At 38.4% G+C, this 24,439-nt stretch overlaps 1 protein-coding gene across 1 annotated transcript in view; it reads right to left on the reverse strand.

The window, feature by feature from the left end:
• The window catches only part of LOC126299547 (hydroxysteroid dehydrogenase-like protein 1), a 111,031-nt gene that overhangs the window by 71,947 nt on the left and 14,645 nt on the right, over positions 1–24,439 (reverse strand). The window contains exon 2 of the mRNA XM_049991542.1: positions 15,670–15,792. Within this exon, the coding sequence (XP_049847499.1) occupies positions 15,670–15,792 (123 nt within the window). The remainder of the gene's footprint in view (positions 1–15,669; positions 15,793–24,439) is intronic.

Here is a 24,439-nt window from a genome sequence, read left to right on the forward strand (position 1 = left end):
AAGCCAAGTATACACAATCTACCTCTGTATTACAACATAGCTACAGTACAGGACTTGATGGTCCAAGAATGACTCTATGTGCTGGTATAGTTCCTGTAGTGGCAGGGGACAGCACCATGTTTAAGTGTTTTACCATCCACCCTTACCCAATGTTGTGGGGAATTCTCAGAAAGTACATGCAGATGTAGACCAGGCCCGGAGAAGTATGCTAGTCTCAGAAGATGGGTGAAGACACATGGTAATGTCAATGGAGGAATTCCATAACTATCAGAGGGAACGAGTGGACATATGACTGAACCAACTGATCCAGTCTGGCAAGAACACATGCTACCTTCAGTTGTTCTTAGGCAAGATGGACAGCCAGTGTGTGCACATAACATCCTGGAGACACAATCCTATTTCCAAGTGATGGGGCTACATTGGATCTACTCCATGTACAATGCTCTAGTAGTGGAACCAAATTGCTGCAAGCAAGGGAGACTTAGAGAGATTATGCTGTTAGATATGCATGGCAGCAGACTGCTCATCGACAGGACATCTTGTGACACAGTTGGTCTGACCTTCCCATCTACCAACCATTGTTAGAGGGATCACCAGGATGAACATAGTCACCATTGTACTGGCTGGATAAACTGTTTGAGGTACTCCCAGTGCAAAACCTGATCTATCTCAATAATACTCTGGGACCTGATCTCTTCCTCTCCCTGAACCTGCTCATAGCAACCAAGGAGAGGTGTATTTCTGAAGGACAGATACTGTGGTAACCAACTTCATATCGTGATGATGACGAGCATAACAATGTCCAGCACCTTGATATCTCTAACCGTTTTGTGCAGCCTTCATCCACCATATGGGCAGAGGGCCACCCACCCATATGCCATGTGACACATGACCCCCCCCCCCCCCCCCCCCAATATCTGTCAAGCAAAGGATATGATTAACTGATGAACAATGTGTTACAAGAATTTCTAAGGGAGAAAAATTTTTCCAGTGTTATATTTGTCTGTTCTACATTTATTGTGATTAATGGTAGGAATATGTGCACTTGTGAAATAAGGTTATTCAATGAATGACACTGCATCCCCTCCCCCCCCCCCCTCCCCCCCAAGTATACTGATTGGATTAATGACACAGTATTCTAAACAATATTTTGTGTAATAATTAATAAGGGTTGTAAACAGTTTACAGCAGCACTGAGGAGTAGCCGGTGGTGTTAGGATTAGTGTGAGTTAGTGTAACATTTGTATTGTGTTTGTAGGGGATCTATTAAACAAATATACTGCTAAGGCTATCCAACAGAAGCAGATAGTTTGGCAACATTATCCTGTTGGTTAATGAGAAGTCAAGGAAATTTCAGGTCATGTGTACATGAAAGCCAGTGAGCTTAAGTTGTGTGCTTAATATGCTGTTGACAAATCTTGTAACTTGAACTAAGTATACTTAAGATAATGTATGGTACACCATTGTAAAACTGTATTGCAGAGTTACCCACAGCTGAGATGCTGGGACTGGACCTAGTGGATGAGGGAAGTATTTGTAGCAACACCACAACTGTCCAGTGATACTATATGAAATAGCAGCATTGTAACAGCTGCCATAAGAAAGCCACAGACACCAGTGGGTAGTGAGTGGACCAAAACACCACTGCATCAGATGTAGCAATATTATCAGCTGGTTTTCACATTGAGGGCCAAGGACCAGGGCTCACAGTACTGATGATACAGTAGAATGGCAGGCCAACTGCAGCAGAGGTGGGCCAGTTACCACACCTTCTGGCCACCACCTTGGTTTGGTGAATGTGATTAGAAGCAGTGCCTCGACACAACAAGTGGGCACCAAACCTGTACAAATACCCATCATTTTCAGTAGAAGTATTCACAGTCTGACAACCCCTACTATGATGGGAGGTCTACACCGAGCGACAGGCTGATATAATTTTGCAAGCTGCCACCACAAGTCTTGGGCTTCAACATCGAGTAGCCATGTTATGGCCCTTACTTCACTCCCATGGACTCAGCATCTTCCAGCCAGTGGGCTATCTTGTGCTCCCTTCAGCCATAGCTCAACTTCTGCCTTGGAGGGCAGACACCTATCCGCCTATACTTGTGCAGGAAAACTGACACTGTATGCCTCCACTCACAAGGGCTGGCACCACTGCTGAGATCTGTCTACTGCAAAAAGAATCACAGCAGGATTCTGCATCTGCAGGTGTAGCAGAGTAATATCAAGAAGGTGCATGAACTGCCCCAAGCATCCCACATCAGCAGTCATGCTCCACTGCTGACATCAAGCTACCACTGGCTGCCCATTGCATCAACAACTGCTGAACCCACTGCTGTCAGCATATGCCAAGGAGGTGTAACTACTATGGAATGACACTATGAATTCTGTAGCTTGTTTCCTGATAAAATGTCCAACTATTAATTCTCTCTTCTTGAGCCAGCACCAGTCAGCATCCTGATGTCAACCCACTGCCTCAACTCAATTCTGCCACTGTAGAGGCCATACACTCCAGGCCTTCACACAATAATTAAAACTGCATACTAAGAGGTTAAGTCCCAAACTGAAGTCTGAGCCACTTGCCTATTCTCGCCACATTTGCTAATGCAATCAGCTATAATTTTACATGTGCACACATAAGCACTCAACAAATAGGTCTCACTCTACAGTCATTGCGTGAAATACAATTAAAAGTCAGTACACTCATTAAAGTAGCTAAACAGGTACCATGGCTGTTTAATCACTGTTGGGGGGAGGGGGAAGGGGGGACAAAAGGATGAGCTACTCACCCTGTACAAATATTAAATTTATCTGACGAACAACTCTGGTAGAAGGTTACACACAGAGAGAGGGGGGAAAAAAATCTGAAACTCATACCAAATCATCTCACCATCATAAAAATTGGGTGTGGACATGCTGGGAAATTGGTTACTGCCTTCTTGTCACGATGCAAAATGCATTCTGTTAAAATGTGACCTACAAGATATGTCCAGAAAGTAATGCAATTATATCTGTAAAAATAATGTATTCAAAATATTGCTACAAACATTTTAAAATTCTTTTGAGTAGTCCCCTTTGGCATCTATACATTTTTTTTACAACAACTCTGCTATACAAAATATGCATTTTGCCATGTTCTCAATTTTTGAAATTGTTCAAGTCATTTATGTAGAGCTGTGATAAAATGGATGATCAACCCAACATTGGATGGATATTAACCAGCAAATGTGATGAAAATGTGACACGTGGTCATGAACTTTTGACTGCTGATCATCAAATGAGGATGTAGATGATAGCAGCGATAATCAATTTTCCAAAAATCACAGTGCACGTCATTATTAGTGATAATCTGAATGTGAAGATAATGTGTGCCCTGCTGTGCTCTGACAACTACAACAACAATCCAGTGGTGACTGCAAATGGACTTTTGAAACTTATGAAAATTCAACATATTATTATTATTGTTATTTACCATTTCATACTGGCAACTAATCACATGCGTTTGAGTACAATCCTGAGAAGAATCATTAAAGTTCTGAATGGTATGCCCTGGGGGCCCTCACCCCAAGAAGGCAATAATGAGCAAGTCGAAATGAAAACCATGCTACTTATCCATATTGATATCAAGAAACAAGGCAAAAGAGAAAACCAGGCTGATTATTCCAACTGATACCAAGGATGACAAATAGGCATGGCTAGAGGACAAATGTAAGGATTTGGAAGCATATATCACCAGCAGAAGATAGATTTTGCCTGCAGAAAAATTGAAGAGGCCTCTGGAGAAGAGAGAAGCAGCTGATGACATTCAAGAGTTCAGTTAGAAAACTAATGCTAAGCAAAGAAGGGAAAGTTGAAAGGTGGAAGGAGTATTTAGAGGTTTATACAATGGAGATGAACTTGTAGGCAATATTATAAAATGGAAGAGGATGTAAATGAATATGAGATGGGAGGCATGATGCTGTGAGAAGAATTTGACAGAGCACTGAAAGACCTAAGTTGGAACGAGGTCCCAGGAACAGACGACATTTAGTCAGACCAACTGATAGCAAATGTCAGACCAATTGATAGCATTGGGAGAGCCAGCCATGACAAAACTCTTCCATCTGGCAGGCAAGATATACGAGACATGCAAAATACCCTCAGACTTTGAGAAGAGTGTAGTAATTCCAATTGCAAACAAAGACGGTGCTGACAGGTGTGAATATTACCCAACTTTTGGTTTATGAGTAATGATTGCAAAATACTAACACAAATTCTGTACAGAAGAGTGGGAAAACTGGTAGAAGCCAACCTCAGGGAAAATCAGTTTCAATTCCAGAGAAATGTGTGGCACATGCGACACAATACTGACCCTACAACTTATCTTAGAAGATAGGTTAAGTAAATGCAAACATATGTTAATAGGATCTGTAGACTTATAGAAAGCTTTTGACAGTACTGACTGGAATACTCTCTCTGAAATTCTGAAGGTAGCAGGGATAAAATACAGGGCATTAAAGGATATTGACAACTTGCACAGAAACCAGATGGCACATATAACAGTCAAAGGGTGTGAAAAGGAAGCAATGATTGAGAAGGGAGTGAAACACAGTTGTAGCCTATTCCCAATGTTATTCAATCTGTACACTGAGCAAACAGTAAAGGAAATCACAGAAGAACCTGTCGAAGAAATTAAAGTTTAGGGAGAAGAAATAAAAACTTCCAGGTTTGCTGATGATGATGTAATTTTGTTAGAGACAGCAAAGGACTTGGAACAGCAGTTGAAGGAATGGATGGTGTCTTGAAAGGAGGATATAATGAATACCAACAAAAGCAAAACAAGAAAAAGCAAAACAAGATTAATGGAATGTCATCAAATTAAATCAAGTGATGCTGAGGGAATTAGATTACTAAATTAGCCACTTAAAGTAGTAGATGAGTTTTGCTATTTAGGCAGTAAATAAAAAAAATAAAAATAAAATAATGATGATGGCCAAAGTAGAGAGAATATAAAATGTAAACTGACAATGACAAGAAAAGTGTTTCTGAAGAAGATAAATTTGTTAACGTCGAATATAGAGTTAAGTGTTAGGAAGCTTTTTCTGGAAGTATTTGTATGAAGAGTAGCCATGAATGGAGGTGAAACATGGATGATTAACGGTTTAGACAAGAAGAGAAATGTGGTGCTACAAAAGAATGCTGGAGATTATATGGGTAGATCACATAACTCATGAGGAGGTACTGAACAGAATTCAAAAGAAAATAAATCTGCAGCACAACCTGTCTAGAAGAAGGGATCAGTTGATAAGACACATTCAGGATCACCAATTTAATACTGGACAGAAGTGTGGGAGGTAAAAATCATAGAGGGAGACCAACAGATAAATACAGAAAGCAGATCCAGGAGGATGTTGGTTGCGGTAGTTATTCAAAGATGAAGATACTGGCACAGGATAGAGTAGCATGGGGAGCTGCATCAAACCAGTCTTTGGACTGAAGGCCACAACAAAAACAACCAATGATGAAGTTTACAAAGAATTCATACCTTAATGGCAAAATGTCAACACTGGCTATTATATGGACATGTTTGAGAGATTAACAAAAGGGTTCCATGAATTCAAAAGCAGATTGCTGATACCTTTACCACAGAGTCCGAAATTGATGAAGTAACCCCAATCTTGTGGAGTGTAGAGCCATCCTTGATGGAAGCCGAAAGTGCTACTGTCTTTGACAAAGGGAAAAAGATAACTTTAATTTCATGCTCAGTGTGTGTCTAACTTATTATTGACAACAAACTTCCCAATCATTACAGGAAGCCACAGACTTAAAATTCTCTACTTCATTTTCCTCATTCCTGAAGTCCACTTTAGAAGACCTAATCTCCTTTCTTATCTGCTGCATAGAATACCAATTTGCTACAAAAACTCTGTCTAATTTTAAAAACATATCCATCAGACTGCCCTCATCAGCAATGTGAAGTGCCATACGAACCAAATTTCTAAGAACACCCATCATCTGGGAAGGATAGTGGCAGCTATTTGGATGTGAATACAAGTCTATATGAGTTGACTTAGGATAAACTGCATGTCCCAAGCTGTCATCATCTTTGCAGCTGCCCCCCATTTCAATTTCAATTTTAAATGGAATATTTCCATGGATGTAATTCAGATGGTTTACAAATTCATATAATTCATCCTCACTATTTTGCCACATTACAAAGGTACAAGTTGGCATCCATTAAAGCTCGAATTTCCTGATTTTTCCCATAATTGTCATTTTGCAAGATGTATATGGGAGGAAGTAATACGTTATATGACTTTCTGGGAATGTGTACTTTACAAATTTTTACACCATACCTCTCCATGAACCACAATGCCACTTTTGTAGAATCTGCAAGGAGTTTAATGAATATTATGAGACAGAAACTTGCAGGTTTGTCTTAATCTGAGAGGTATCAACAAGTAGCATAGAAAGGCAATAAAAAAATAATAATAAAATAAAGAAGTGAAATAAAATATAACTTTGATACATAAGGCCGTGTCTTTTCATCTTACTGGTAATTATTATTAATGCAGTATTTTATTTTCTATTTTTGTTGTGTGCATTAGCATTAAGAAATTCACTGAAACACTATTTCTGAACTGTAAGAATACTGCAAACAAAAACAATATTTTTATACTTCTATGCAGTATTTGTATACTTCTATGACTGATGGGTACCTAATAATCCAATAAAAAAGATATGAGGTGGACGAGTTTTTATGGACAAAAGTGACTGAGGTATTTACACAAAGAGGACTACGAACTATAAGTTTTGTCTACTGTTATTATGTCACTCTCGCAACTTCAAAAATGTGTCACAGAGAATGATAATAGTGAGTAATGAATTTTTGTCCCAATGTGTATCAAACTAATTTCACTGTGCTAATTGGCATCAATGTCTATGGCACTTAACTATTTAAGAATAAATGTCCAATAGCTTGATTGCAATTCTACAATTAGCAGCTGTTTGTTTGAAGTTTAATGTGAATAAAGAACTAAAGTGCTGGACTTTTTTTTACTATTTGTGTGTATCAACTGAATTTTCTTTTGCCAAAATTTGACTGCCTGTGACAACATTCCTTCTCTTTTTTTATGGCATATTCCACCCAACATCTTAGAGCCCTTTACCAATTGTAAATTGACTCAAAGCCAATGCAGATTTATTAGCCTTTTTTCCCAATTACATCATCGAAAAATATTGTTCCTGAGAAAATAAGGTAACAAAGAATAATTTTGTGTAGTGAGTAAAGCAGTTGAAATTACATAAAATTTTATAGATGCAACACAACTGTACAACAGTTCCACATTAAAATGATTCTGAGAATATTTTATCTCATTTATATTGACATTCTTTATGTAGTGATTCTTAATGTGCTCACAATTGTTACATGATTGATATCAATTATCAATTTAATTTATTTACAAATGGATCTTTATCATCTCCAACAGGTGCTTCAACAGAAATCAAAAAAGTATGTGCAGGAAAAGGAAATTATATTGTATATGAACTGGAAAAGACAAACTGACAAGTAATGCAGGTTTCACATTACAAGAAATACTGTCTTAAGGAAAATAATTAAAAAGCAAAAATAATAATAATAATAATGTCTGAAATTAATAATTCAGACAATAAAGTGAATACATATGGGCAATAGTTAAAAGAGGAAGTGGGGAATCAATTACAGAATGTGAAGACTTTGTTATTAAAGATTTTTTTTTTTTTTTTTTTTTTTTTTTTTTTTTTTTTTTTTTTTTTTTTTCCTGTCTATCTGCAAGTGAACTGTTACTGAACTTCAATAAATCAAAATAAATTCCTTCTGTACCGTACAAGGCCTGACTACATGATTTGAAATAATGCATGACACTAAATTAGTAAATGAAGCATAATATTCTAAATTCTTAGTTGTTTCTACTGATAAGAACCTGAACTGGAAGTCACCTGTTAGATATTCTGAAATATCTAAGCTCCGCAACTTTTCCAATATGGATAATTGCACATTTGGAGCTGAAAATGTCAAAAACTACACTTCCTTTTCCTGTTGTCATTCAAAAGTGACTTATGGCATCACATTGTGTGGTAATGTGGCACTGAGTAAATACTGTTTGTGGCACAGATATATATGTAATAGGAATACTATGTGATGTTCACTCTAAAACCACTTGTTGAAAGCTCTTTGAGCAGTGAGGCACACTGGCAACAGCCTCATAGTACACTTACTCCCTAATGAAGATTAAAAATTACAATTTAAAAACAACAGTAACATCCATAAACACAATAGTAGATGGAGAAATGTTTTACACTATCAATCAGCCCCAAAGGGGCACAGAAGAGAGTGAGGTATTCAGCCATACAAGTCTTTCACCATCCGCACCTCGATGTAAGGAATATGTAATATACATATGTAGGAAAAGGGGGGGAGAGGGAGAAGGGGAGGGGATTGGGAGGTGGAGGGGAGGGGGGTGGGGGTGGGAGGGGGAGAAAAAGAGAGGGGGAGAAAAAGAGAGAGAGAGAGAGAGAGAGAGAGAGAGAGAGAGAGAGAGAGAGAGAGAGATATTAAACATAGATAATTGTAAATCATTGCATGATGTTAAATCATGTAATAGTCAAGAAACTCACTGCGGTCTCACATCATAGTGAAAGATTTCAGTTATGATTCATGGAACTTGCAAATAAGTGAGTGGGCGATGGACATTATTCTCTTGTTAATAATGACCTGAAAACACACCACTGACTCAATATTTACTACAATGTTGAGTGTGGAAGGATTAGGTATGCACAAGTGGTGGGCAGTACATATATGTAGTTGTCCGAGGATATTATGGGCCCATAACACAATTTTAGTTGTCCTCAAGATCAAAGTAAACATCCATTACATTATACTCGCCCTGCAAAGCTTTTTGTATTGTCACTCCCTGCAGAGTCATGTTGGACCACTTGCATCATCACTTAAAATAACAAATAAAAGTGCCTGAGTTCTATGATTCACATACGGCACCAGATGACCATGCATTCAATGTCTTTGCCACACAGTGAGCCATCATTACAATGTGCTACTTGGGTAATTATGATCCATTCCACATCTGATGAGAGGAATTAAAATAGCTTCTTTTAATGAATCAGGAAATTCTCTCTCTCTCTCATGTTAGGTTATAAAACTAAAGATGGTTTTTAGTGTTTGTAGTTAGCTGCCAAAATAAGCAATAATGGATTATTTTAGTATGTGGAAAAGTGCCTTGTACCACAGGTGATACAATGCGAACTTCCAATACAGAGAACTAGTGATTCTTAACTTTACCGCTGGTGGAACTGAAACCCTGACCACTCCTCGTGTGTGTGTGTGTGTGTGGTTTTCTTTGTTCCTTTTCCTTTTTACATGCAGGAGAGATATATAATTAAGTACAAAATAGTGTATGTACATTAAACAATCCTTAAGAAATCATGTAAATGATCAGCATCTTGCCATATTCCTCACTGATAAATCTTCCATGACTGTAAAAGTGACTTATTCCATATGATTCATGGAACATGGAAATAACTAAACAATTAGCTGGTTAAATGTCTCTTAGGCTGTTTATTACATCATTAATGGAACAAATATCACCTCCCCCTGAAATCTTATTGCTGGCCTCCAATACAAATGTTAATTTAGTTCAGTAATTAATTTGACTCAGGAACTATTGCCAAAATCTCACCTTGTTCTCCTTAATAACCTGACAGGACAACGTCCTCACCACCTGTGTGCCTCTCAGTAGTTAGTCTGCACTTCAAACTTCATAAAACAGGATGCCAGTGATTGATTCATTCCTTGTTGGTATTTCAATCTCAGGACATAGAAAATTGGGTGTATAGAATCCATTTACCCTTACCGAACGTCCATTTGACGATAATGAAATATCTACAGCACTGCAAACTCAAGACACATAAGTTTTATGCCAGTAAAAAGCTCTCTATTACTCAACCCCTGTGGTCACCGCTAGTTGATCCCTAGTGCATGACATGCATAAAAAATCTACAAAGGAGATGAAGTCGTAGAAGCTGTATGAGAAGTTCATTAAATACTCTGTGTTTGTAGCACTTAAGAGAGTATGTAGTAAACATTCTCAATATTTGCATGGGACAGTAACTGCTTCCATATCAACAGCAAGAGGTGGCAGAGCGGGGTGATACCTGTCATTAACAAAGGTAGGTACTCCACAAGTAATTGCCTGCAGGCACAGATTTTGGGGGGAGGGGGAGGGAGGCGGGAGGAGGGAGAGGGCAAACTGGGGTGTCTGCCCTGGGCAGCAATTTCAGGGGGTGCCAAATTCATATTCTTGAAGAAAAAAAACTTGTTTCACAAAGCACCTAGCATCCAGTGCACATTGGTCTATCGATTGTTCACATGATTTGGAAATGCATCCCTGTTGGTTTTTGAACATTTTGACCACATTCTAAGTGGATTTCTGAATGAATCACAAATCCATTCTTGAATGCGTGCATAGTATACATGACCTCTCTGCCAGGGTAATCCCCATCACACCTAGGAATAAGAAACTTTCCTGCAGACAAAAGGGGATGGGACTATACGAGCTGAGCAGAATAAACCTAAATGGGTGAATGCCTATTGCTGTTTGTTTACAAGGTTGATTGAGTGTGCTAATGATAAGCATTGTTATAATTATTAGCAGAATCCATAGATTCAGACTACCAGAGTGGAAATAAACAATTAGCAGGAATAACGGGTGAGAAACATTACATATTGACTTCTCAGTGTATCCAAGAAAATGAAATTTTGACAGAAAATTTTTGCCAGAACACTATACCATGAAGGGCCAGTTGTACGGACCCCAGTTAGCAGCTGTGTAAGTTCTATTCTCAGTGTGGAAAACGCGTTGTATGAACACTTAATAAGACCTAACCGAAGAATAAATGTCGAATAATTGAACCGGTGATTCTGGCAGGGTTAGTGAAGTTAGCCAGAGAATAGGTTCTTGACAATGGCAGGAATAGTTACAGAATTAGTAATGACTAGATTGCTTGCTAGATCGAGGAAGAAGAAGAAACAAGAACCTCACACAAATTACATGGAAGAATATGACACTTCCAAAGTTATATAAAATTTTGTACTACTACTACTACTACTACTACTACTACTACTACTTTTCGATCTCATGCTTGAGAAACTGGAGCATATGACTGAAATGTGAAACTATTTCCTAAGATAAAACTTTTTGCTTGTAGTAGGCTCAATAGACATTTGATATTGGTATTTCAATCATTATATTCTGTCACATTATTTATGTAAATGAGGTAAATAAAATGACCATCTGTGACAGAACAGTCTCGCTTATTTGGCATATGTTACAACTGCTGCAATATTAGCAAGGCCTATTTTGTTTTATGTAGCACTTAGTGACAAAGGAAATGTCATCAAATTCAGAAACCACACCAGTCTTGAGTACAATTCATATTAACAGTTTTTCCAGTATTAAACAATGACATTTTGATTTTTCATGTAGCAAAACATTTGACAAATTTTGATGAGGTAATAGATTCTTTCACTGAAAGGAAAGCACACCATGTGAAGCTGTAGCAAGATAAGAGAGAAAAAAATGCTGGGACCTAAGGATTGAAGAAATGTGTACTGTCTTGCTTGTCTCATCTTTATTGCTATTATGTTTCCTATATTTAATTTTATGTCACACAAAAGAGAAAGTTATTAGCTAATAGGCAATAAAGGGTGAAAATTTTCTGAGGTGCTCCCAGTCACAAATAATTCACCCAGTATTAATTATAAGTTTATTTTAAGAAGGGTAGGATGTCAAACTGGCTGACTGGGAGCAGGAGAGGCACCACAGCACATTTTAATTTTCACTGTCCTGAATATGAGTTTGATGGCTTCCATTACAAAATACACAGACTTGAATTCCACAGAGTGAAATACAGTGATGTGCGATAGAAGAATGCTGTGTGAAGAGGTGTGGCACTGCACTTTGGCACACTTAAGACCAAATAACATGTATTAGATATCAAACTCTTCAGAAAGTTGTGCACTACAAAATGAACATATTTTTGAAAAATTATTTTTTTTAATTTTTGATAACCTATCATCCTATCTCAAATGCTAGAGGGAGGGAGGGAGGAGGGAGGGGACCACTATCAAGTTTCTGCCCCAGATCAGAACTATCATAGATCCAGAACTCAGTGCCTATGCACTCTAGTCCTCCTTCCTGTAAAAATGAGTCCTTAGTGCAGGTGTGTATTATGTACTAAAAATCTCAGTTCCTACTTACATATGTGAACCCGCTACGTTCCTCTGCAAAATGGAGCCACCTTACCAGTAAAATCTTTCCATTGCTGTGATGGTCAGCCTGCTGCTCATGGGAGTAGCTTGTTGTCTTTGACAGATAACAGTATATACTAAATAAGTGTTTGGCTCTTCTTTATAGTTCCCACTATGCAGCCAATGCAGCATCTTTTTATAGCCTCAAAGTGTCTTTTTGTTGCTAGAGCTTAATCTGGTGTTTTACTTGCAGTAATGCATTGTAAGCCTTTACTAATATAAAATGTGATTTTTCTTGAGCAATTCCTCCTGCATTCACAATCTAGAACATTAAGTCAAAATCCCTTTACTGTGAAATGAACAATTTTCCTCTGATGACTTAGTAATGGTCATCAAAACAAATGCAAAGCTTAGGGCAACAGAAGATTGACAGAGCAGACCAGTCTTCTGTTTGGATATCAGAGGTTCATATACCTTAATCTGAACTGAGCTACTGCTGCTTTAGCTTCCAATGTGCACACATTTAACAACATCCAAAATAAATGGTCCAGTCACATTAATGTGAGCACTGCCTATGTTCAATGTCAATATGTAATAACCACTCACAGACTACGGGTGGAAACACTAGCAGTGGTGTGTATATCACGCTTGTTGGATGACATGGAAAATAGTGCAGTCATTGTTGTAATGTGGAAATGGAGCAATTTATATGACATCCAAAAGGGCACAATCATTGGCTTTTGGACCAAGAGTGGAAGCATTTCTGAGACAGTTAAGTTTGTAAACTCCTCACATGCTGTCATGGTTAAGGTATACCACGCATTGCAAAATGGCGCTATCCAAACCTGGCACCAACGCATCTGTGGTGCACCATGGGTTGTAGATTACAGGAGTGAACGACGGCTGTGGATATGTGTATGAGTGAATACATGTGCAACCATGAACAACTGACCAGCCAGATGAACCAAGGGGCTACCAACAGTGTCTCTTCAACAACTGTTCAGTGAACGTTGCTGTGTATGGGCCTCCACAGCATGCACCCATGCTGACTGCTGCTCATCGGCAACGAAGGCTTGAGTTTCATGACAATACTGTAACAACATGTCCACTGAGTGACGGCAGATGGCCTTTTCATACGAATCATGTTTCATGCATCTACAACATGAAACTTTGAAAAGCAAACACCCTGGAACAACTACCGGATGAGATCCGGTCGAAGGAGGGAGTGCTGTGGTCTGGGAATGTTTTTGTGGCATTCTCTGGGCGAGCTCATCATTCAGGAAGGCACGATGGATCAACACAAGTATGCACCTATCCTCAAGGACCATGTCCACCCCTACATGTATTTTGTTTTTCCTCAGCACAATGGCATCTGCCAGCAGAACCATGCAATGTATGTGTCCAATGTACGTGTGAGTTTACTGTACTCTCCAGGCCACCAGACTCCCCAGACTAAAACCCAATCAAGAATCTGTGGGACCACCTCAATCGGGCTGTTCGCACAATGGGTCCTCAACTGAGAAACCTTAGCACAACTGGCCACAGCACTGAAAATGACATGGCTCCACATCCCTGTTGGTATCTCCCGAACCTCACTGATTCTCTTCCCACTCTTCTCAAAGTGGTCTGTGTTGCAAAAGGTGGTTACTCAGGCTTCTAACAGATGGTCACATTAATGTGAGTGGACGGCGTATTTGAATAGAATTCAGAATGTCACAGATATAAAAAACATTTTCAATGGATTTGCTGTGCAATCTGAAGCATAAACATCACTCACAACACTACTCATGCTTTCCTATGCTTACAGCACCCATTGACATTTTCTGTGTTGTTTTTTTTTTCCCAATTTGACCAAGAACTTCACAGAAATGCATCATCCTACACATCTCCATTTTTTCCACTTACAAAATTTCCATAGCCATGAAATACAATGCCTCAGAACTGACTGAATAATGGAAACAAGCAGCTGATTGTCCTACAGAAAACTGAGGAGAATGAACCAAAAAGTTAAGTGATCTGTTTACCAGAATACTGACTTCCTATTTATGAAAAGAGAAATAGCAGGGGTGAGAAATAATGACAAAGCAAGCTATACATGAAAGTTTGACTTGTGATTTTACATAAAGAGAAGATTCAATGAATTAAATTTAAAATGGAGCCCTTCATAACTCAGATGCTAAAATGCCAAAAGAATAAGATTTAAAACTTCTTGACAGATTAAAACTGTGTGCCAGACCAGGACTTGAGCCTGGGATCTTTATTTGGATAGGAGTTGCCCACAAAAGGTGAGGGTCCCATATTTGAATCCTAGCTTGATAAACAGTTTTAATTTGTCAGGATATTTCAAGTTAGTGCACACACTGCTGCAGAACAAAAATTCATAAAATTCATTGTGAATAAGGTTTTTTTCCTTATTGTCAGCAATGGAAGTGAACCGCCAGGAGCACTGACTTGTCCATTACCAATCTATAAATGACTAGAACTGCAAGAAACAAAAAAATAGCTATTGACATTTATACAGAAATACCTCTGCACGTTAAGTGTTGAAGCAGGTGGGTATCCAGAACTGGAGGAGGAGGAGGAGGAGGATGAGATTAATGTTTAACATGCCATTACCAATGAGGTCATTAAAGACAGAGCACAAGCTCAGATTAGGGGAAGATGGAGAAGGAAATTGGCTGTGCCCTTTCAAAGGAACCATGCCAGAATTTGCCTTAAGCAACTTGGGGAAATCACAGAAAACCTAAATCTGGATGACCAGGTGTCATCCTTCCAAAAGCGAGTTGAGTGTACTAACCACTGCGCTACCTCACTCGGTTCCAGAACTGGAGGAATATAAGTAACCAATCATATGGTACCCCTGGAAGTGCTATTCTTTAATCTTCTTTACGAAGATATATCAAAGTCATGAACTCATAACATAAACAGCGATTTGAAATAATAAAAAAGGATATGAAAAAGAGATAATACATTTTAATTAAATTTATGATTTGCCCTAGTTAATAAGTAATGGGAGCAAGTACCCATTTCCCTGGATATAAAGCATCCACATGAATGAGAAAGTTGATTGTCAGCACGTGGCCGCATGCATTCAGTTTGATTTAAATATGTATAGACTTAGATAGGCAGTGCCCATGCAAAATACAAAATAACTAGTGATACCTATCAGCATGAGATGGAAAATCTCTCAAACAGAACATTTAAGAAAAATGTGAAACACACATAATGCTGGGAGAAATTTCTTTACACTTCAAACAGCCAAAAAAATGTGTGTTTTATGTAACAAACAAAAAAGTTCCCTGTGTCAAATAAAGTTGAATAATGTGCAATTTGTACAATTTATACAGTTCACTCCCAATGACAACCAAATACTTTATAACACTCACCTATTTCTTCTGAAACATTTTGCAGTTTACTTGCAGTACGGCTTATAAGAACAATGTTCATTCCGCGTTTTGCCAATTCAACTGCATAAGCACGTCCAATGCCATCACTAGCACCAGTAACCACTGAAAATATATATAAAAAAAAGAGTGTTCATGGTGCAACATAACACACAGCTTCTATTAAAATTTACATCATCATCAAACTCCAAAGAAATAACAATTATAGATATGACATATTCGACTAGTGCACTAAAGTCATGAGCAAACATAGATATACATGTATTACACTATCTGCCTAACTGATGAAACTGGTGTATTCTCTGATGAGCACAGTATATTCTGCTGGTGCCCATCCCATTTCTACATCTATATTCCACAAGACACCTTACAGCATGTGGTGGAAGGTACTTTGTGTGCCAGTGCCACTTCCCCTTTTTCTGTTCCAGTTGCAAACAGTTCACAGACGATTGCCAGTAAGCCTCCACATGGGCTCAAATCTCTCTCTAATTTTATCTTCATGGTCTTTTTGTGAGATACATGTACAAGCAAGCAATATATTGGATGACTCTTCTAGGAATGTACGCTCTCAGAACTTTAACAGTAAACACACCATGACACAGAAGATCTATCTTGCAGTGACTGTCACCGGATTTTTCTGGGCGTCTTTTGATGCTTTTACACTTCCTAAATGAACCTGTAACACAATATGCTGCTCTTATTTGTATCTTCTCTATTTCCTCAGTCAGTCCTAGCACATAATTTTTTGTGCAAGGAAACACATTGCAGTATAGTGCGAGCTGTTGTTTCATGCTGTCATCTTCCTTAGAAACATATTTACTGGTTCAGATTTCATGGCGAGGAAGAGTGCCTTTTGTACATTATAGTCCTGCAATTATAATAATCACCACAATAATGTTTGCTAGTTTTATTACCCTGGTCATGCTTTTCTATTGTCAATTACAACCTTTTTTCATATCTTGCTATGCCTTCCAAGGCAATTGTGATAGGTATGCCCATACCAGACCACTGGGAGTAAAGGAAATTGAGCACTATCAAAGAAGAGACTAATGAAAATGTGTAATTATTTTTTTTTCCTTTGGCATTAACACTGATTATCAATGTCTTTGTTTGAGTAATTTATGTTCAGCTGAGCTGTTGTACATACAGCAGCAAAACTCGCAACACTTTAAGACGACTGGCTTGGTCATTGAAATATTGTGCATTAAATAGGAACAACAGCTCAGCTGAACATTCAGAAGTTCTCCATTAATCAGTCACATGCCAAAACCTGAAAGATTTTTTTTTCAATGTAAAGCTTCTGTCTCCATTGCTGGTGAATCTTCAGGATTGTTGTGGCCATAGTACCTGAAACTTTTTTGTTCACGATGTTTCATCCAGAGATGTGTTGGACATCTTCTGAAGTGTCCCAGTTCTACTGAGTTGTGCCAACTGATGGCTTGGCTGTTGGAGAATGACATAAATACTGTGAAAATAGTGTGCAGTAGTTTATAGATGGCCAGCAGAGAATATCCTTGTCGGACATGAAACTCAATTATACAACTGTCATTGGATAAAAATAAAAACTTATCTGTCTATTCTGTACAGCAGTGGTTCACAACCTTCCTGAGGCCATTCGCTCACAAACAAGATCACACAAAAACCATTACCCAACAGAGTATATTACCTAATGTATTTTAGATTGGAAAAAAAACTGTGTAAAGAATCCCATTTATAAAATTACTGGAAGATACATGCTATTTCATTAATGTTGAACAAATACAATTCTCATGTCTTTGTAGGTGTTACATTAAACCAATAAATAATGAAATTGAAGGATAGTTGGTATTGCTAATTTCAAATAATGTTGTTAATGATGCAGAAACACTTCAAGAAAGAATATCATTTGATCGTGCAATATACATTACATGCAGACAGAGGGGTACACAGGTTCCTAACTGGGGGATTGGGGGGTGGGGTGGGGAGGAAAGGCGAGGGATGATGGCAGTAGCTATAAAATGCCTTTGGGAGTGGCAACCCCATCGTAATAATAGTCTATACTTCTTTGTCGTCATTTCTCCACAGAATCTGAGAACTACCATACTTGCCCCAACCTGGCATTGGCCAGATATGAGAGAGAAGTTGTTGGAACAAAGAGCTATATTTCGGAAAACTTCCTGACAAAAATAATCCTTTTGTAAATTTCATTCAACAGAGTATTACCAAGTTTATACCAAAAAATCATCTGTACTAGGAACTATTTGAAGGTTGGAATCATATTTGTAAGTTATAGTATATTGTGTTTCACACAGCATTGCTGGCATTAAAAAGGTAGGTGTGATGTCTACATAAGAAAACCTGTCATATGTAATAGAACTACGAGGTTTTCAAGTGTGGGGCAAAACATTGTAAATCCACACTGGAATTTACTAAGGAGCTTTCTGTATTCTAAAGCTATCCAATGCTGGTACAAGGTGACTTTCCAGATGCCACAACATGCAGTGCTGGTATTAACTTTGACAGAGGCAGTTTAAAAAGCATCAGGCAAAGCATAATCTAGCTGCCATCCAGTGAAAGGACAACTTTATTCCTTTTTTTAAAGGTCTTCAGTCTTCTGACTGGTCTGATGTGGCCTGCCATGAATTCCTCTCCTGTGCTAACCTCTTCATCATAGAGTAACACTTGCAACCTACGTCCTCTGGATGTATTCCAATCTCTGTCTTCTACAGCTCCCTCTAGTACCATGGAAATCATTCCCTCATGTCTTAACAGATGTCCTATTGTTCTTTCCCTTCTTATCAGTGTTTTCCACATATTCCTGTCCTCTCCGATTCTGCACATAACCTCCTCATTCCTTATCTTATCAGTCCTTCTAATTTTCAACATTTATCTGTAGCACCACATCTCAAATGCTTCAATTCTCTTCTGTTCCACTTTTCCCACAGTCCATGTTTCACTACCATACAATGCTGAACTCCAGACGTACATTCTAAGAAATTTCTCCCTCAAATTAAGGCTGATATTTGATATTAGTAGACTTCTCTTGGCCAGGAATGCCCTTTTTGCCATTGCTATTCTGCTTTTGATGTCCTCCTTGCTCCATCTATTACTCATTATTTTACTGCCTAGGTAGCAGAATTCCTTAAATTCATCTACTTTGATACCATCGAGCCTGGTATTAAGTTTCTCACTTTTCTCATTTCTACTATTTCCCGTTACCTTCATCTTTCTTCGATTTACTCTCAATCCATACTCTGTACTCATTAGACTGTTCATTCAAATCAGTATATCGTGTACTTCTTCTTCCCTTTCACTCAAAATGGCAATGACATCAGCGAATCGTATCATTGATATCCTTTCACCTTGAGTTTTAATTCCATTCCTCAGCCTTTATTTTCTTTCCATCATTGCTTCTTCGATGTACAGACTGAACAGTAGTTAATACGAGCACTTCGTTCTTAGTCGTCCACTCTTATTATTCCCTCTTGGCCATTTTACATATTGTATATGACCTGTCTCTCCCTATAGCTTATCCCTGCTTTTCTCAGAATTTCAAACATCTTGCACCATTGTTGAATGCTTTTTCCAGGTTGACAAATCCTATGAACATGTCTCAATTTTTCTTTAGTCTTGCTTCCATTATTAACTCCAACATCAGAATTGCCTCTCTTGTGCCTTTACCTTTCCTAAAGCCAAACTGACTGTCATCTAGCACATCCTCAATTTTCTTTTCCATTCTTCTATATATTATTCTTATCAACAAATTGGGTGCAAGAGCTGTTAAGCTGATTGTGCAATAATTATCACACTTGTCAACTCTTGCCATCTTCGGAATTGTGTGGATGATGTTTTTCCAAAAGTCAGATGGTATGTCGCCAACCTGACACCAATCTGAATAGTCATTTTGTTACCACTTCCCCCAACGATTTTAGAAATTCTAATGGAATGTTACCTATCCCTTATGCCTTATTTGATCTTAAGTCCTCCAAAGCTCTTTTAAATTCTGATTCTAATACCTGGTCCCCTACCTCTTCCTGTTTCTTCTTCTATCACATAAGACAAATCTTCCCCCTTATAGAGGCTTTCAATGTATTCTTTCCACCTACATGCACTCTCGTCTGCATTCAACACTGGAATTCCTGTTACACTCTTAATGTTCTCACCCTTGCTTTTAATGTCACCGGAGGTTGTTTTGACTTTCCTGTATGCTGAGTCAGTCATACCGACAATCATTTCTTTCTCAATTTCTTCACATTTTTTGTGCAGCCATTTCATCTTACCTTCCCTGTACTTCCTGTTTATTTCATTCCTCAGCAACTTGTAATTCTGTATTCCTGAGTCTCCCAGAACATTTTTGTACTTCCTCCTTTCATCAATCAATTGAAGTATTTCTTCTGTTACCCATGGTTTCTACGCAGTTACCTTCTTTGTACCTATGTTTTCCTCCTCAACTTCTGTTATCGCCCTTTTTAGGGATGTGCATTTCTATTCAACTGTACTGCCTACAGAGCTATTCCTTACTGCTGTATCTATAGCCTTAGTACTTCCGTATCCCACTTCTTTGTGTACTGATTACTCCTCACTAATGTCTTAAACTTCAGCCTACTCTTCATTACTACTATGTTGTGATCTGAGTCTATATCTGCTCCTGGGTACACCTTACAATCCAGTACCTGATTTCGGAATCTCTGTCTGACCATGATGATATCTAACTGAAATCTTCCTGTATCACCTGGCTTATTCCAAATATACCTCCTCCTCTTGTGATTCCTGAACAGAGTATTCACTATTACCAGCTGAAGTTTATCACAGGACTCAATTAATCTTTCTCCTCTCTCATTCCTTGTCCCAAGCCCATATTCTCCTGTAACCTTTTCTTTTACTCCTTCCCTACAACTGCATTCCAGTCCCCCATGACTATTAGATTTTCAGCTCCTTAACATACTTTATTACCCTTTCAATATCCTCATACACTTTCTCTCTCTCTATCATCATCTTCAGCTTGTGACATCGACATGTATACCTGAACTATCGTTGTCAGTGTTGGTTTGCTGTTGATTCTCATAAGAATAACCCTGTCACTGAACTGTACACAGTAACACACACACTGCCCTACCTTCCTATTCATAATGAATCCTACTCCCTTTATACCATTTTCTGCTGCTGTTGATATTACCCTACACTCATCTGACCAGAAATCCTTGTCTTCTTTACACTACACTTCACTGACCTCTATACTAAATCTAGATTGAGCCATTGCATTTCCATTTTCAGATTTTCTAGTTTCCCTACCACGTTCAAGCTCCCGATATTCTATGCCCCGACTCATAGAATGTTATTATTTTGTCAATTATTCAGTCTTTTTCTCATGGTAACCTACCTCTTGGCAGTCCCCTCCCAGAGATCCGAATAGGGGACTATTCCGGAATCTTTTGCTAAAGAAAAGATCATCATGACACTTAATCAATTATAGGTCACATGCCCTGTGGATACTACATGTTGTGTGTCTTTAATGCAGTGGTTTCCATTGCCTTCTGCATCCTCGTGCCATTGATCTTTGTTGAGACTTCCGCCTTCAGGGGCAGTTTCCCACTGTATGACAAGAGAGTACCCTGAACCTCCGTCCGCTCCTCCACACTCTTTGACAAGATGTTGGCAGAGTGGGGTGACTTCTTATGCTGGAAGCCGCCAATGCTGATTATTAATCAAAATTTAAGCAGCGGTGGGATTCGTACCCAGGACCGAAGACATTTTGATTATGAATCAAAGAAGCTAACCCAAGACCACCGGTCCAACTCCATATCATTACTATAACATGATTTCAAATGATCCCTCTTCTTTAACATCCAATGCTGGTGAAGTGCTAAAAACATTCCAACATTGTCCAAGTGATGCCTTGGAGCGTTGTTCAGAGATAATTGAGGAAGTAGTATTATATCAACTCTCTAAACACTTGCCATGCCATGGTCTCTCTCTCTCTCTCTCTCTCTCTGATTGTCCTTTTTACTTGTAACCTCACAGCCTAAAATTTTGCACAATTCTCTACATATTATCAACATCTGAAATTTCATAGTGTGTGTGTCTGCCCCAGATTGTGAAGTAAGAGTTGCTGATATGCTTCCAGACAGGTTGCATATTAAGCTGAACTGGAGATTTTTGGGACAGGCTTGGGTCATGTGTGTGATGCTATCTTGCCAGTCCCAGAAGCTGTCTTGATGGTCAAACAAATTAATTGGACAGCCAATTCTTAAACTGCTCTAATGAGAAACTATCTCTGTAGCTTCCTCTTGGCAACTCGTTTGTGTGGAAGGTAGATCCAGATGATCAAGTGGACAGATGTCAATCAACCACTTTTCACTGTGCTATGTCTGTCAGTGTAGGGGAGTGAAACAAGTGCCAGTGGGACAAAAAAGTGTCTGGTGGACACAGAATCCCATCACACATTGTGCTTCCACCCTCCTACATATAGGTAGTGTGGAGAAAGTCGCAGAATATAATCAGTGGAAGCTTTTTTCAAAAAAAGAAGAAAAAGCAGCCTGTCTGAGTGGTACTAAATGAAGGAAACAAGTTACTACCCTTATTGAAATGTGCAGTACTACAGCTACTGTTTGTATATTTCTTGCAAGCAGGATAACTGTTATGTATGTTGTTCACATATACAACTAGTGCTGGTTATTATTATTATTATATTCACATCAATGGCTACCCCTTATGCGTGTTTCCCAACAAAGACGTCAATTTGGCGGAGCATACAAGTTGTAGCAGCATCAAAATATGTCTTGTAAACAGAAGTACAAAGGGGCAGGAGACGGGTAGGGGGGTTATTACTTGTGCAGAGTTTCAGTTCATCCAAATGTGCTCTGCATTTATTCCATGTGGAATCAATTTCTCAGAGAGGCCTTTGTCTCTCTTTTTTTCCCTTAGCCAAATGTGTGGGAAGTGGTAATGAGGAGCCTGTTGGTTCCCTTGGTGTCTATGGTTTGTGTTGGAGGATAGTTACTACGCATGTAAAATAAAATACTGTTGCATTATCTGAAATATTCATCCTACTTTTCCTATATTTCCAATTATCCCCCCCCCCCCCCCCCACACACACACACGAGTCTTTCTTTTCAAGGATGATTGAATTGTCTGGGAGTTGATTTTTCACCATTGTTGTCATGTGTTTAAGTCAATAACAACTGTGAAAAGGCTAAGAGATGAACTCATATGCTTCAGCCACCAGTGATTTACAAGTTCTTTAGGCTTCTTCACTGTCTCCTCCATAACCTATTCACATTCCAAGCACCAATGACAACTTTTACTTGAATTATATCAAAAGCAAGTGAATAATTCAACAGAAAAGATGAATGCTTTTGTTTTGTTCAAATCTCCACTCCCTAATTATAACTTTACCATTAACTACACGTAAAACGGTGATAGAGAAAATGTGCAAATGTAACTTAAAAAGCTGTGAGTAAATTCTAATACACTGTATAAATATTTGCCATCAGTCAGTCATATTCCTTATATAAACTAGTGTTTAAAAAATTCAGGAATTCCCTTCAAAATATGTGTTTGGGAAACAGACTGATGTTCATGCGGGTGTGCAGCTGTTGTTTGTATTCTATTTTTACACTGGGTTCACACAAAGAGAGACGCAAAAGGGAGAGAGATGATGTTATAGGGTCTGTGGTGGTTGTACAACTTGGCACATTACGGCAAAGTTTCTGTCTCTGAATACCCGGCTGCTCTTACATGTGTAATGAATTTTATAAGAATGCTTCAGTTTATTTTAATTGGCATATAGTGAGTATAAAGTGAAATTCAGTTCAACAATCCTTGCAAACCCATAAACCTTTTGATATTTTTCCTTACCTTAGCAACAAGGTAACTTGAAAACACAAAAGCAAACAATAATATTAACAATCATGAAAGTAGCCATACTGGAGATCACATCAAAAACCACATCCATTGCATTTGTTGTATATCTTGTGGCTCAGATCTTGTTGCTGCTGATGATTATGGCTTTAAGAAGGCTAAACATCTAAGGTCATCCAGTCAGTGTACCCCAGCTGTCTTCATCTAGAGTGAATTCTGTGCACAGTTGTGACAAGGTGTTCTAAATTTTTGTGTAGCATGTATCTCGGGCAGGATGTGGGAACCAGTCTGATATTCACCTAATAATCTACTGGACATATTCAAACTGGGGCTGGAATGCCTCCCTGTGTCCCAGAAATGGGTGCTAACACAATCACTACAATCAACCATGTCACCAGTGCCTCACGGTGTAAGACTGACTGGTCCAATACCACTTGAGTCTTATACAGTAAATGACTATGCCATTAGTGATTGTGGAGTTATTCCATCACCCTAATAGATTATATTGAAAAATCTTGATTTATATAGCAACATAAAATAACACAGTAAGTCAAATGATCTAGCAAAAATAAAATCTAGAACCATCTCAAGATTTGCAGAACTTTTTGGGTCTGAGCAAAAGCAGTGAAACAATCTTGACAAAATCTTATTTCCTACCATTTCCCACAAATGAAAAATACGTGTAGTTTTAAACATATTCAATCAAATGGGATGCCTTGTCCTTATCAGAATCAGAAATTTCTTGCTTCTTTATCTATTTAAGAACAACCAGACTGCTTAGAAAGAAGATGGGTGATTAACAGTAATAATAGTTCTCTCTAAGTGAATCTTGAAATATTGGATAATGATACATTAAATGTCAGATTTCAGGATGATGCTTTTTGTAGGCACTTATATACTGTGAGCATATCAT

This window comes from Schistocerca gregaria, chromosome X (genome assembly GCF_023897955.1).
Source record: "Schistocerca gregaria isolate iqSchGreg1 chromosome X, iqSchGreg1.2, whole genome shotgun sequence".
Classification (NCBI taxonomy): Eukaryota; Metazoa; Arthropoda; class Insecta; order Orthoptera; family Acrididae; genus Schistocerca; species Schistocerca gregaria.